Here is a 15,245-nt window from a genome sequence, read left to right on the forward strand (position 1 = left end):
GACTCTGGGACTCACGGAGACTGGGACTCACGGAGACTGGGACTCACGGAGACTGGGACTCATGGACTCTGGGACTCACGGAGACTGGGACTCACGGAGACTGGGACTCACGGAGACTGGGACTCACGGAGACTGGGACTCACGGAGACTGGGACTCATGGACTCTGGGACTCACGGAGACTGGGACTCACGGAGACTGGGACTCACGGAGACTGGGACTCACGGAGACTGGGACTCACGGACTCTGGGACTCACGGACTCTGGGACACACGGACTCTGGAACTCACGGACTCTGGGACTCACGGACTCTGGGACACACGGACTCTGGGACACACGGAGACTGGGACTCACGGACTCTGGGACTCACGGACTCTGGGACTTATTGCCTCGGTTGGGTTAGTCTCAGGACTGCCTGTAATCAGAACTCATTGGGATAGATTTTGACTTTGGAATCAACGGAAATAAACATCGGGAGTGATATAAAACGGGCTGCCAATCCGCTATCACCCGCTTTACGCTGTCGCACAAAGTCAAGATCTACCCCATTGACTCGTGGACGCGTGGACTCTGGGACTCGTGGACTCTGGGACTCCTTGCCTCAGTTGGAGCTGAGCTGGATCTGGCCCTCATTGAGAGTGAAGTGCTCTGATCCTAGTGATGAGGGTAACCTGATAGCATCTGCCTTTTACTGTTGAGGTCACATTGGCGATCCCTCGGGAAAGCACTTAAAGTGCCAGCCTGGATTATGGGCTCAAACCACTGACGGTGGATAAGCAATGGTGAACATTTAAAGAAATAATTCATAATTCTCAACGAATATACATTCCCTTGAGGAATAAAAACTCCACAGAAAAGTGATCCAACCGTGGCTGACTAGAGAAGTTAAGGATAGTATTAGATTAAAAGAAGGTGCTTACAATGTTGCCTGAGGATTGGGAGGGTTTTAGAAATCAGCAAAGGATGACCAAGAAATTGATAAAGAGGGAGAAAGTTTAATATGAGAGTAAAGTAGCAAGAAATATAAAAACAGATTGTAAAGAGCTTCTACAAGTATGTAAAAAGGAAGAGAGCAGCGAAAGTAAACGTGGGTCCCTTAGAGGCAGAGACAGGAGAAATTATAATGGGGAATAAGGAAATGACAGAGACGTTAAACAAATATTTTGTATCTGTCTTCACAGTGGAAGACACAAAAAAATACCAGAAATAGTGAGGAACCAAAGGTCTAATGAGAGTGAGGAACTTAAAGTAATTAATATTAGTAAAGAAAAAGTACTGGAGAAATTAATGGGACTAAAATCTGATAAATCCCCTAGACCTGATAGTCTACACCCTAGGGATTTAAAAGAGGTGGCTGTAGAGATAGTGGATGCATTGGTTTTGATCATCCAGAATTCCCTAGATTCTAAAACGCTCCCCGTGGATTGGAAAGTAGCAAATGTAACCCCACTATTCAAGAAAAGAGGGAGAGAGAAAACAGGGAACTACAGGCCAGTTAGCCTGACATTAGTCGTAGGGAAAATGCTAGAATCTATTACTAAGGACGAAGTTACAGGGCACTTAGAAAATCATATTATGATTAGGCAGAGTCAACATGGTTTTATGAAAGGGAAATCGTGTTTGAACATTCTATTAGAGTTTTTGAGGGTGTAACTAGCAGGGTGGATAATGGGGAACCAGTAGATGTAGTATATTTAGATTTTCAAAAGGCATTCGATAAGGTGCCACATAAAAGATTGTTACACAAGATTAGGGCCCATGGGATTGGAGGTAATATATTAGCATGGATAGAGGATTGGTAAAGGGACAGAAAAAAGGAGAGTAAAAATAAACGGGTCACTTTTGGGTTGGCAGGCTGCAATTAGTGGGTTACCGCAAGGATCACTGCTTGGGCCTCAGCTGTTTGCAATGTATATCAATGACTTAGATGAGGGGACCAAGTGTAATGTATCCAAGTTTGCTTATGATACAAAGCTAGGTGGGAGAGTAAGCTGTGAGGAGTCTGCAAAGGAATATGGACAGATTAATTGAATGGGCGAGAAGGTAGCAGATGGAGTATAATGTGTGGAAATGTGAAATTATCCACTTTGGTAGGAAGAATAGAAAAGCAGAATATTTTTTTGAAAGGTGAGAGACTAAGAAATGTTGGTGTTCAGAGGGATTTAGGTGTCCTTGTACATGAATCACAGAAAGTTAACACAAAGGCACAGCAGGCAATTTGGAAGGCAAATGGTATGTTGGCCTTTATTGCAAGGGGGTTGGAATATAAGAGTAAGGAGGTCTTGCTGCAATTATATAGGGCTCTGGCGAGACCACCTGGAGTATTGTGTACAGTTCCCATGTCCTTACCTAAGGACGGATATACCTGCCTTAGAGGCAGTTCAATGAAGGTTCACTAGATTGATTCCTGGGATGAGAGGGTTGTCCTATGAGGAGAGATTGAGTAGAATGGGCCTATACTCTCTGGAGTTTAGAAGAATGAGAGGTGATCTCATTGAAAGATATAAAATTCTTAGAGGGCGTGACAGGGTCGTTGCTGAGAGGCTGGTTCCTCTGGCTGTTTTCCGCTGGAGAATCCAGAACTAGGGGTCATAGTCTCAGGATAAGGGGTCAGCTATTTATGACTGAGATGAGGAAAAGTTTCTTCACTCAGAGGGTTGTGAATCTTTGGAATTCTCTACCCCAGAGGGCTGTGGGTGCTCAGTCGTTGAGTATTTTCAAGACTGAGATCGATAGATTTTTGGACACTAATGGAATCAAGGGATATGGGGAATGGGCGGGAAAGTGGAGTTGAGGTTGAAGATCAGCCATGATCTTATTGTAAGGAGTCGCTCAACACCAGGTTATAGTCCAACAGCTTTATTTGAAATCACAAGCTTTCGGAGCTTTGCTCCTTCATCAGGTGCAGTGCACAAGCTGTTGGACTATAACCTGGTGTTTTGCGACTCCTTACATTTGTCCACCCCAGTCCATCACCGGCATCTCCACATCATGATCTTATTGAACAGCGGAGCAGGCTCGAGGGGCCGTATGAGCTACTCCTGCTCCTGTTTCTTGTATTCTTAACCATCACTACCAAAAACAGATTGACTGACCATTTGTCTTCTGTGGCTGTTTGTGGGACCTTACTGTGTGCAAAATGGCTGCCTGGTCTGTCCACAGTGATTGTCTCCAGGTTTTTCTGTCTCCAGGGTTCTTTAATTGGATGTGGTTTTTACACTGTGTTCTCTCCCTCCTCCTCCCCTCAGGTGAATATTGGATTGACCCGAACCAGGGCTGCTCAGCCGATTCCTTCAGGGTTTACTGCAACTTCACAGCTGGTGGAGAGACCTGCCTCTTCCCAGACAAGAAATCCCAAGGGGTGAGTGAAGACTCTGCATCATCCTGGACAAATCTCGGTCCATCACACGCACACGTACACGTACACAAACACACGTACACAAACAAACATACACATACCTCCACAAGTACACACACACACGTACACAGATACACGTACACACACACAGACGCACATGTACACATATAAAAACATACACGTGCACACACTTAAACACATACATGTACACACACATGTACGCCTACACATGCACATGCACACACTCACACATACACGCGTATACACACACACACACACACACACATGTGTACACAAAATTATGGGTCAAAATCCTGGAATTCTGTACCTAACAGCACTGTGGGAGAACCTTCACCACATGGACTGCAGCGGTTCAAGAAGGCGGCTCACCACCACCTTCTCAAGGGCAATTAGGGATGGGCAATAAATGCCGGCCTCGCCAGCGACGCCCACATCCCATGAATGAGTTTTTAAAAATGCATATGCACATGCACGTGCGCACACACGTACTCAAACACACACAAAAGCATACACATATATACAGGTACGCACATGCACACACACATGTAAACACACACATGTATTCAAACACACATTAACACACATGTGCGCACACACATGAACACACACACATACATTCATGTACACACACATATTTACACACACGCACACAGGAATGCGCGCACACAGGTGCGCAGGCACACACACACCAAGTCACGCCCACGAGCACACAGCAAACACACACGTCCACATGTACACCAACACATACCCAGACACACGCCTACACATGCCCACCCACAAACGTGCCCACGCCCACCAACACAAGCACATGCCCACCAACACACATGCACATTCACACACCCACTCACACCAACGCACACACCCACTCACACCAACGCACACACCCACTCACACCAACGCACACACCCACTCACACCAACGCACACACCCACTCACACCAACGCACACACCCACTCACACCAACGCACACACCCACTCACACCAACGCACACACCCACTCACACCAACGCACACACCCACTCACACCAACGCACACACCCACTCACACCAACACACATGTCCACTCATGCCAACACACGCGGACATGCACACACCGACACACGCGTCCACACACACCAACACACAAGCACATGCCCCCGCAGAAAACAGACACACCAACACACACACCCACTCACACCAACACACAAGCACATGCCCCCGCAGAAAACAGACACACCAACACACACACACACACACACACACTTTCTCTTTCTCACTCTTTCTCTTTCTCTCCCTCTCTCTCTCTCGCTCTCTTACCCACAATCTGGTACCATGTGGTTCATGGGGAATACTGGGTGGGGAATCCTCACACTTGTACTGTTGGTTCTGACTCTGACTGAGACTTTGAAAGTCCATCAGACTGCCTCACTTTCTGATTGTGATCTCCAGGTGAAGATGTCCTCGTGGAACAACGAGTACCCTGGGGCCTGGTTCAGTGAGTTCAAACGAGGGGCACAGGTAAGGAATGGGAACTAAGCGGGGCAGGTGAGGGAGACCGGGCCACAGTGGTATGTGTATGTACATGTGTGGATATGTTTATATGTGTGCGTGATGTGTGTGTATGTAATGGGCATCTGGGTGAGGTAGGAGAGGTCACATCAAGACAACCAAACCACGGGGATGAATTAATCATCAGGACAAGAGGACGGCAGCATAGAAAATCATAAGATGAACACCCAAGGCCCAATTTTACACATCAATCAGAATATTAAATCCCGGACCTGGGTCCAGCCTGTTACCCCATTGGCCCCATTATTTCCTCTCTTTAATCAGATCCCGGAGGTCCTGTTCCAATCTAACGTTAGTTTCATTCATTTTCTAACTGACGCGTTCAATGGTGAACTTATTTTCCTCATTTTGTTTGTCCTCAATTTCAAATCTATTTACCTGGAAAGTGTGGCTTCTGATAGGCGAGCAGCACTCTCACCTCGGGGTCAGGAGGTCGTGGGATCAAACCTCACCCCCGGATTGCTGACATTACAGTCAGGTCTGAGGGAGTGTAGTGCTGAGGGAGTGTAGTGCTGAGGGAGTGTAGTGCTGAGGGAGTCCTATTTTGTCTGAGGGAGTGCAGTACTGAGGGAGTCCAGTATTGTCTGAGGGAGTGCAGTACTGAGGGAGTCCTGTATTGTTTGAGGGAGTGCAGTACTGAGGGAGTCCTGTATTGTCTGAGGGAGTGCAGTACTGAGGGAGTCCTGTATTGTTTGAGGGAGTGCAGTACTGAGGGAGTCCTGTATTGTTTGAGGGAGTGCAGTACTGAGGGAGTCCTGTATTGTTTGAGGGAGTGCAGTACTGAGGGAGTCCTGTATTGTCTGAGGGAGTGCAGTACTGAGGGAGTCCTGTATTGTTTGAGGGAGTGCAGTACTGAGGGAGTCCTGTATTGTCTGAGGGAGTGCAGTACTGAGGGAGTCCTGTATTGTTTGAGGGAGTGCAGTACTGAGGGAGTCCTGTATTGTTTGAGGGAGTGCAGTACTGAGGGAGTCCTGTATTGTCTGAGGGAGTGCAGTACTGAGGGAGTCTTATATTGTTTGAGGGAGTCCTGGATTGTTTGAGGGAGTGCAGTACTGAGGGAGTCCTGTATTGTCTGAGGGAGTACAGTACTGAGGGAGTCCTGTATTGTCTGAGGGAGTACAGTACTGAGGGAGTCCTGTATTGTCTGAGGGAGTACAGTACTGAGGGAGTCCTGTATTGTCTGAGGGAGTGTAGTACTGAGGGAGTCCTGTATTGTCTGAGGGAGTGTAGTACTGAGGGAGTCCTGTATTGTCTGAGGGAGTGCAGTACTGAGGGAGTCCTGTATTGTCTGAGGGAGTACAGTACTGAGGGAGTCCTGTATTGTCTGAGGGAGTACAGTACTGAGGGAGTCCTGTATTGTTTGAGGGAGTACAGTACTGAGGGAGTCCTGTATTGTCTGAGGGAGTGTAGTACTGAGGGAGTCCTGTATTGTCTGAGGGAGTGCAGTACTGAGGGAGTCCTGTATTGTCTGAGGGAGTGCAGTACTGAGGGAGTCCTGTATTGTCTGAGGGAGTGCAGTACTGAGGGAGTCCTGTATTGTCTGAGGGAGTGCAGTACTGAGGGAGTCCTGTATTGTCTGAGGGAGTGCAGTACTGAGGGAGTCCTGTATTGTCTGAGGGAGTGCAGTACTGAGGGAGTCCTGTATTGTCTGAGGGAGTGCAGTACTGAGGGAGTCCTGTATTGTTTGAGGGAGTGCAGTACTGAGGGAGTCCTGTATTGTCTGAGGGAGTACAGTACTGAGGGAGTCCTGTATTGTCTGAGGGAGTGCAGTACTGAGGGAGTCCTGTATTGTCTGAGGGAGTACAGTACTGAGGGAGTCCTGTATTGTCTGAGGGAGTGCAGTACTGAGGGAGCCCTGTATTGTCTGAGGGAGTGCAGTACTGAGGGAGTCCTGTATTGTCTGAGGGAGTGCAGTACTGAGGGAGTCCTGTATTGTCTGAGGGAGTACAGTACTGAGGGAGTCCTGTATTGTTTGAGGGAGTGCAGTACTGAGGGAGTCGAGTGATTTGAGACATCCTGAGGTGGTGAAAGGCTTGATGTAAATCCAAGTTCTTTCTTTCCCACACCCTCTCCTCCAGCTCTCCTACGTGGACTCTGACAGTAACCCCATCGGCGTTGTCCAGATGACCTTCTTGCGACTGTTGAGCGTGGCAGCCCGCCAAAACTTCACCTATCACTGCCACCGCTCAGTCGCCTGGTACCAGCTGGCAGCCGACAACTACGACAAAGCCATGCGCTTCCTGGGCTCCAACGACGAGGAGATGTCATTCGACAACAACCCCTACATCAAGGCCATTGTGGACGGCTGTGCGGTCAGTCTCTGCTCTTTCCCGAGTAACGCTCTCCTGTTTGTCTGTAGAACATTGTTACGGAATGTGAAATGAATTTGGGCAGGTTCCGCATTGAGTGCGTGGCCAGGGAATGAACCTGTCCCGTTTTCACCAACAAACTGACACTGGGAGTGTTTGATGGGACAGTGTAGAGGGAGCTTTACTCTGTATCTAACCCGTGCTGTACCTGCCCTGGGAGTGTTTGATGGGACAGTGTAGAGGGAGCTTTACTCTGTATCTAACCCGTGCTGTACCTGCCCTGGGAGTGTTTGATGGGACAGTGTAGAGGGATCTTTACTCTGTATCTAACCCGTGCTGTACCTGCCCTGGGAGTGTTTGATGGGACAGTGTAGAGGGAGCTTTACTCTGTATCTAACCCGTGCTGTACCTGCCCTGAGAGTGTTTGATGGGACAGTGTAGAGGGGGCTTTACTCTGTATCTAACCCGTGCTGTACCTGCCCTGGGAGTGTTTGATGGGACAGTGTAGAGGGAGCTTTACTCTGTATCTAACCCGTGCTGTACCTGCCCTGGGAGTGTTTGATGGGACAGTGTGGAGGGAGCTTTACTCTGTATCTAACCCGTGCTGTACCTGCCCTGGGAGTGTTTGATGGGACAGTGTAGAGGGAGCTTTACTCTGTATCTAACCCGTGCTGTACCTGCCCTGGGAGTGTTTGATGGGACAGTGTAGAGGGAGCTTTACTCTGTATCTAACCCGTGCTGCACCTGCCCTGGGAGTGTTTGATGGGACAGTGTAGAGGGAGCTTTACTCTGTATCTAACCCGTGCTGTACCTGACCTGGACGTATTCGGTGATGACCCCGATCTCCCATCGTGCAGTCTGATCACTCAACATGATGTGTACAGAATATCCGCGAAATGTAGAAAGGTTTCACCGTCTAACACATGAAGAGCAGAAGGTCCATGGACACGAATCCAAACTGGATTCCCCGTCACAGGGGCCTGGGTTACAAAAGGGCGAATGAGCCAGGGGTTTCCTTCTGATCGCTATGCAGTCAATCACTGCTGGAAAGTGTGGGCACTGAGGGAGGAGTGGATCGGGCTGGGCTACGGTCATCGTAGAAAGTGGGCACTGAGGGAGGAGAGGATCGGGCTGGGCTATGGTCATCGTAGAAAGTGGGCACTGGGGGAGGAGAGGATCGGGCTGGGCTACGGTCATCGCAGAAAGTGGGCACTGAGGGAGGAGAGGATCGGGCTGGGCTACGGTCATCGTAGAAAGTGGGCACTGAGGGAGGAGAGGATCGGGCTGGGCTACGGTCATCGTAGAAAGTGGGCACTGAGGGAGGATAGGATCGGGCTGGGCTACGGTCATCGTAGAAAGTGGGCACTGGGGGAGGATAGAATCGGGCTGGGCTATGGTCATCGCAGAAAGTGGGCACTGGGGGAGGATAGGATCGGGCTGGGCTACGGTCATCGTAGAAAGTGGGCACTGAGGGAGGAGAGGATCGGGCTGGGCTACGGTCATCGTAGAAAGTGGGCACTGAGGGAGGATAGGATCGGGCTGGGCTACGGTCATTGTAGATAGTGGGCACTGGGGGAGGAGAGGATCGGGCTGGGCTACGGTCATCGTAGAAAGTGGGCACTGAGGGAGGAGAGGATCGGGCTGGGCTACGGTCATCGTAGAAAGTGGGCACTGGGGGAGGATAGGATCGGGCTGGGCTATGGTCATCGCAGAAAGTGGGCACTGGGGGAGGAGAGGATCGGGCTGGGCTACGGTCATCGTAGAAAGTGGGCACTGGGGGAGGAGAGGATCGGGCTGGGCTACGGTCATCGTAGAAAGTGGGCACTGAGGGAGGAGAGGATCGGGCTGGGCTACGGTCATCGCAGAAAGTGGGCACTGAGGGAGGAGAGGATCGGGCTGGGCTACGGTCATCGTAGAAAGTGGGCACTGAGGGAGGAGAGGATCGGGCTGGGCTATGGTCATCGTAGAAAGTGGGCACTGGGGGAGGATAGGATCGGGCTGGGCTATGGTCATCGCAGAAAGTGGGCACTGGGGGAGGAGAGGATCGGGCTGGGCTACGGTCATCGTAGAAAGTGGGCACTGGGGGAGGAGAGGATCGGGCTGGGCTACGGTCATCGCAGAAAGTGGGCACTGGGGGAGGATAGGATCGGGCTGGGCTACGGTCATCGTAGAAAGTGGGCACTGGGGGAGGAGTGGATCGGGCTGGGCTACGGTCATCGTAGAAAGTGGGCAGTGGGGGAGGATAGGATCAGGCTGGGCTACGGTCATCGTAGAAAGTGGGCACTGGGGGAGGAGTGGATCGGGCTGGGCTACGGTCATCGCAGAAAGTGGGCACTGGGGGAGGAGAGGATCGGGCTGGGCTACGGTCATCGTAGAAAGTGGGCACTGGGGGAGGAGTGGATCGGGCTGGGCTACAGTCATCGTAGAAAGTGGGCACTGGGGGAGGAGAGGATCGGGCTGGGCTACGGTCATCGCAGAAAGTGGGCAGTGGGGGAGGAGAGGATCGGGCTGGGCTACGGTCATCGCAGATAGTGGGCACTGAGGGAGGAGAGGATCGGGCTGGGCTACGGTCATCGTAGAAAGTGGGCACTTAGGGAGGAGAGGATCGGGCTGGGCTACGGTCATCGCAGAAAGTGGGCAGTGGGGGAGGAGAGGATCGGGCTGGGCTACGGTCATCGCAGAAAGTGGGCAGTGGGGGAGGAGAGCATCGGGCTGGGCTACGGTCATCGTAGAAAGTGGGCACTGGGGGAGGAGTGGATCGGGCTGGGCTATGGTCATCGCAGAAAGTGGGCACTTAGGGAGGAGAGGATCGGGCTGGGCTACGGTCATCGCAGAAAGTGGGCACTTAGGGAGGAGAGGATCGGGCTGGGCTACGGTCATCGTAGAAAGTGGGCACTGAGGGAGGAGAGGATCGGGCTGGGCTATGGTCATCGCAGAAAGTGGGCACTTAGGGAGGAGAGGATCGGGCTGGGCTATGGTCATCGCAGAAAGTGGGCACTGGGGGAGGAGAGGATCGGGCTGGGCTACGGTCATCGTAGAAAGTGGGCACTTAGGGAGGAGAGGATCGGGCTGGGCTACGGTCATCGTAGAAAGTGGGCACTGAAGGAGGAGAGGATCGGGCTGGGCTACGGTCATCGCAGAAAGTGGGCACTTAGGGAGGAGAGGATCGGGCTGGGCTACGGTCATCGTAGAAAGTGGGCACTGGGGGAGGAGAGGATCGGGCTGGGCTACGGTCATCGTAGAAAGTGGGCACTGAGGGAGGAGAGGATCAGGCTGGGCTACGGTCATCGTAGAAAGTGGGCACTGGGGGAGGAGAGGATCGGGCTGGGCTACGGTCATCGTAGAAAGTGGGCACTGAGGGAGGAGAGGATCGGGCTGGGCTCTGGTCATCGTAGATAGTGGGCACTGAGGGAGGAGAGGATCGGGCTGGGCTACGGTCATCGTAGAAAGTGGGCACTGAGGGAGGAGAGGATCGGGCTGGGCTCTGGTCATCGTAGATAGTGGGCACTGAGGGAGGAGAGCATCGGGCTGGGCTACGGTCATCGTAGAAAGTGGGCACTGGGGGAGGATAGGATCGGGCTGGGCTACGGTCATCGTAGAAAGTGGGCACTTAGGGAGGAGAGGATCGGGCTGGGCTACGGTCATCGCAGAAAGTGGGCACTTAGGGAGGAGAGGATCGGGCTGGGCTACGGTCATCGTAGAAAGTGGGCACTTAGGGAGGAGTGGATCGGGCTGGGCTACGGTCATCGCAGAAAGTGGGCACTTAGGGAGGAGAGGATCGGGCTGGGCTACGGTCATCGCAGAAAGTGGGCACTGGGGGAGGATAGGATCGGGCTGGGCTACGGTCATCGTAGAAAGTGGGCACTTAGGGAGGAGAGCATCGGGCTGGGCTACGGTCATCGTAGAAAGTGGGCACTTAGGGAGGAGAGGATCGGGCTGGGCTACGGTCATCGTAGAAAGTGGGCACTGGGGGAGGATAGGATCGGGCTGGGCTACGGTCATCGTAGAAAGTGGGCACTTAGGGAGGAGAGCATCAGGCTGGGCTACGGTCATCGTAGAAAGTGGGCACTTAGGGAGGAGAGGATCGGGCTGGGCTACGGTCATCGTAGAAAGTGGGCACTTAGGGAGGAGAGCATCGGGCTGGGCTACGGTCATCGTAGAAAGTGGGCACTTAGGGAGGAGAGGATCGGGCTGGGCTACGGTCATCGTAGAAAGTGGGCACTGGGGGAGGAGAGGATCGGGCTGGGCTACGGTCATCGTAGAAAGTGGGCACTGAGGGAGGAGAGGATCGGGCTGGGCTACGGTCATCGTAGATAGTGGGCACTGAGGGAGGAGAGGATCAGGCTGGGCTACGGTCATCGTAGAAAGTGGGCACTTAGGGAGGAGAGGATCGGGCTGGGCTACGGTCATCGTAGAAAGTGGGCACTGGGGGAGGAGAGGATCGGGCTGGGCTACAGTCATCGTAGAAAGTGGGCACTGAGGGAGGAGAGGATCGGGCTGGGCTACGGTCATCGTAGAAAGTGGGCACTGGGGGAGGAGAGGATCGGGCTGGGCTACGGTCATCGTAGAAAGTGGGCACTGGGGGAGGAGAGGATCGGGCTGGGCTACGGTCATCGTAGAAAGTGGGCACTGAGGGAGGAGAGGATCAGGCTGGGCTACGGTCATCGTAGAAAGTGGGCACTTAGGGAGGAGAGGATCGGGCTGGGCTACGGTCATCGTAGAAAGTGGGCACTGGGGGAGGAGAGGATTGGGCTGGGCTACGGTCATCGTAGAAAGTGGGCACTGAGGGAGGAGAGGATCGGGCTGGGCTACGGTCATCGTAGAAAGTGGGCACTGAGGGAGGAGAGGATCGGGCTGGGCTACGGTCATCGTAGAAAGTGGGCACTGGGGGAGGATAGGATCGGGCTGGGCTACGGTCATCGTAGAAAGTGGGCACTGAGGGAGGAGAGGATCGGGCTGGGCTACGGTCATCGTAGAAAGTGGGCACTGGGGGAGGATAGGATCGGGCTGGGCTACGGTCATCGTAGAAAGTGGGCACTGAGGGAGGAGAGGATCGGGCTGGGCTACGGTCATCGTAGATAGTGGGCACTGAGGGAGGAGAGGATTGGGCTGGGCTATGGTCATCGTAGAAAGTGGGCACTGGGGGAGGAGAGGATTGGGCTCGACTACGGTCATCGTAGAAAGTGGGCACTGAGGGAGGAGAGGATTGGGCTGGGCTACGGTCATCGTAGAAAGTGGGCACTGAAGGAGGAGAGGATTGGGCTGGGCTACGGTCATCGTAGAAAGTGGGCACTGGGGGAGGAGAGGATTGGGCTGGGCTACGGTCATCGTAGAAAGTGGGCACTGGGGGAGGAGAGGATTGGGCTGGGCTACGGTCATCGTAGATAGTGGGCACTGAGGGAGGAGAGGATCGGGCTGGGCTACGGTCATCGTCGAAAGTGGGCACTGAAGGAGGAGAGGATTGGGCTGGGCTACGGTCATCGTAGATAGTGGGCACTGAGGGAGGAGAGGATTGGGCTGGGCTACGGTCATCGTAGAAAGTGGATACTGAGGCGAGGTGCAAGAGAGTCACCGTGGAAACGGGGCCTACTTTATCGTAATAAAATTCTCCACCTTCTCGAGAGAAAGGTAGAAACTGGAGAGTAATCCTGGGGGGAGAGAAAGGGAGGGGGAAACTGGAGAGTAATCCTGGGGGAGAGAAAGGGAGGGGGAAACTGGAGATTAATCCTGGGGGGAGAGAAAGGGAGGGGGAAACTGGAGAGTAATCCTGGGGGAGAGAAAGGGAGGGGGAAACTGGAGAGTAATCCTGGGGGAGAGAAAGGGAGGGGGAAACTGGAGATTAATCCTGGGGGGAGAGAAAGGGAGGGGGAAACTGGAGAGTAATCCTGGGGGAGAGAAAGGGAGGGGGAAACTGGAGATTAATCCTGGGGGGAGAGAAAGGGAGGGGGAAACTGGAGAGTAATCCTGGGGGAGAGAAAGGGAGGGGGAAACTGGAGATTAATCCTGGGGGGAGAGAAAGGGAGGGGGAAACTGGAGAGTAATCCTGGGGGAGAGAAAGGGAGGGGGAAACTGGAGATTAATCCTGGGGGGAGAGAAAGGGAGGGGGAAACTGGAGAGTAATCCTGGGGGAGAGAAAGGGAGGGGGAAACTGGAGAGTAATCCTGGGGGGAGAGAAAGGGAGGGGGAAACTGGAGAGTAATCCTGGGGGGGAGAGAAAGGGAGGGGGAAACTGGAGATTAATCCTGGGGGGAGAGAAAGGGAGGGGGAAACTGGAGATTAATCCTGGGGGGAGAGAAAGGGAGGGGGAAACTGGAGATTAATCCTGGGGGGAGAGAAAGGGAGGGGGAAACTGGAGATTAATCCTGGGGGGAGAGAAAGGGAGGGGGAAACTGGAGATTAATCCTGGGGGGAGAGAAAGGGAGGGGGAAACTGGAGAGTAATCCTGGGGGAGAGAAAGGGAGGGGGAAACTGGAGAGTAATCCTGGGGGGAGAGAAAGGGAGGGGGAAACTGGAGATTAATCCTGGGGGGGAGAGAAAGGGAGGGGGAAACTGGAGATTAATCCTGGGGGGAGAGAAAGGGAGGGGGAAACTGGAGATTAATCCTTGGGGGAGAGAAAGGGAGGGGGAAACTGGAGAGTAATCCTGGGGGGAGAGAAAGGGAGGGGGAAACTGGAGATTAATCCTGGGGGGGAGAGAAAGGGAGGGGGAAACTGGAGATTAATCCTGGGGGGAGAGAAAGGGAGGGGGAAACTGGAGAGTAATCCTGGGGGGAGGGGGAACCTGGAGATAATACCTGGAGTGACAGAAAAGCTAAACACAGGTGGAGTGCGGTTGATGTGGGGATGATCTTGTTTAGTGTCTGACTCCTGTGCGGCCCCACTAACTCCCCGTCTCCTTGTGTCCCGGCCCAGGTGAGGAAGGGCAATGACAAAACGGTGCTGGAGATCAACACTCCTCAGGTGGAGCAGATGCCGTTCGTCGACGTGCTGTTCACCGACTTTGCCGAACCCAACCAAAAGTTTGGATTCGATGTGGGACCCGTCTGCTTCCAGGGCTAAAAAAAACCCCCTTCTCCCCCACCTCACCACGACCAGCGTCACTATCACCGCCACTGACCCCTTTCGCCCACTCCCTCACCCCCTTATCCATAGCTGTCGTACGACCAAGCAACGCCTCGGGAAAAGAGAGAAAACCTCAGCGAGCAACTTGCCATGACGACTGTGTTCTCCGACCTGAAGACCCTCAGAGAACAGTTACATGTTTGTGTGAAGAACAAAGTGTTGAAAAATATATATCAATTTGTCTACTGCTTTCCCCCTCCGCTGTCCCTTTAAGACTTGTTTCCCTCCGCACTGTCCCTTTAAGACCCGTTTGCCTCCCTCCCCTCTCATACTGTCCCTTTAAGGCACGCTTCTCTCCCCCTCCCTGTACTTTCCCTTTAAGACCCGTTTCCCACCCCCTCCCTATACTGTCCCTTTAAGACCCGTTTCCCACCGCCTCCCCCGTACTGTCCCTTTGAGACCAGTTTCCCTCCTCCCCATATTGTCCCTTTAAAACCTGTTTCCCTCCCTCACCTCTGGTACTGTCGCTTTAAGACCAGTGTCCCTCCCCCGTACTATCACTTTAAGAGCAGTTTCCCTCCCCCGGTATAGTCCCTTTAAGAACCGTTTCCCTCCACCCCGTACTGGCCCTTTAAGGCCCCTTTCCCTGCGGTGATAGCGGCCTGGTATGACGTCGGTGTTTTTCTTGTTTAAGGAAAGCGGCAAAAAGAGAAATGTGTTTTTTTTATTAAAAATGTTCTCCATAGATTGTAATATAAAACCACAACAGAGAGAGAGACGATTTTATTTAATTCGCAAACCTGCCGTAAATTGAACCAAACAGCAAATAAAAAGATGAATGAAGTCTGTGAAGCTTTACTAGTAAATATGGTGCTCCAAAAAATTGTATTTACTCTCCTTTAAAAAAAAGGTGCTCAGAGTGTTATTATATGTTTGTAAGTATTTTTTATT

General features: G+C 52.6%; 1 protein-coding gene across 1 annotated transcript in view; it reads left to right on the plus strand.

Annotated features, from left to right (window-relative positions):
* The window catches only part of LOC137305284 (collagen alpha-1(V) chain-like), an 86,580-nt gene extending 72,282 nt beyond the window's left edge, over positions 1-14,298 (plus strand). Inside the window, exons 41-44 of the mRNA XM_067974137.1 lie at positions 3,246-3,358; positions 4,805-4,873; positions 7,003-7,236; positions 14,145-14,298. Of these exons, the coding sequence (XP_067830238.1) occupies positions 3,246-3,358; positions 4,805-4,873; positions 7,003-7,236; positions 14,145-14,291 (563 nt within the window). The 3' untranslated portion in view covers positions 14,292-14,298. The remainder of the gene's footprint in view (positions 1-3,245; positions 3,359-4,804; positions 4,874-7,002; positions 7,237-14,144) is intronic.
* Positions 14,299-15,245: the final 947 nt, after the last annotated feature.

The sequence above is a fragment of the Heptranchias perlo genome, chromosome 39 (assembly GCF_035084215.1).
Source record: "Heptranchias perlo isolate sHepPer1 chromosome 39, sHepPer1.hap1, whole genome shotgun sequence".
Taxonomy (NCBI): domain Eukaryota; kingdom Metazoa; phylum Chordata; class Chondrichthyes; order Hexanchiformes; family Hexanchidae; genus Heptranchias; species Heptranchias perlo.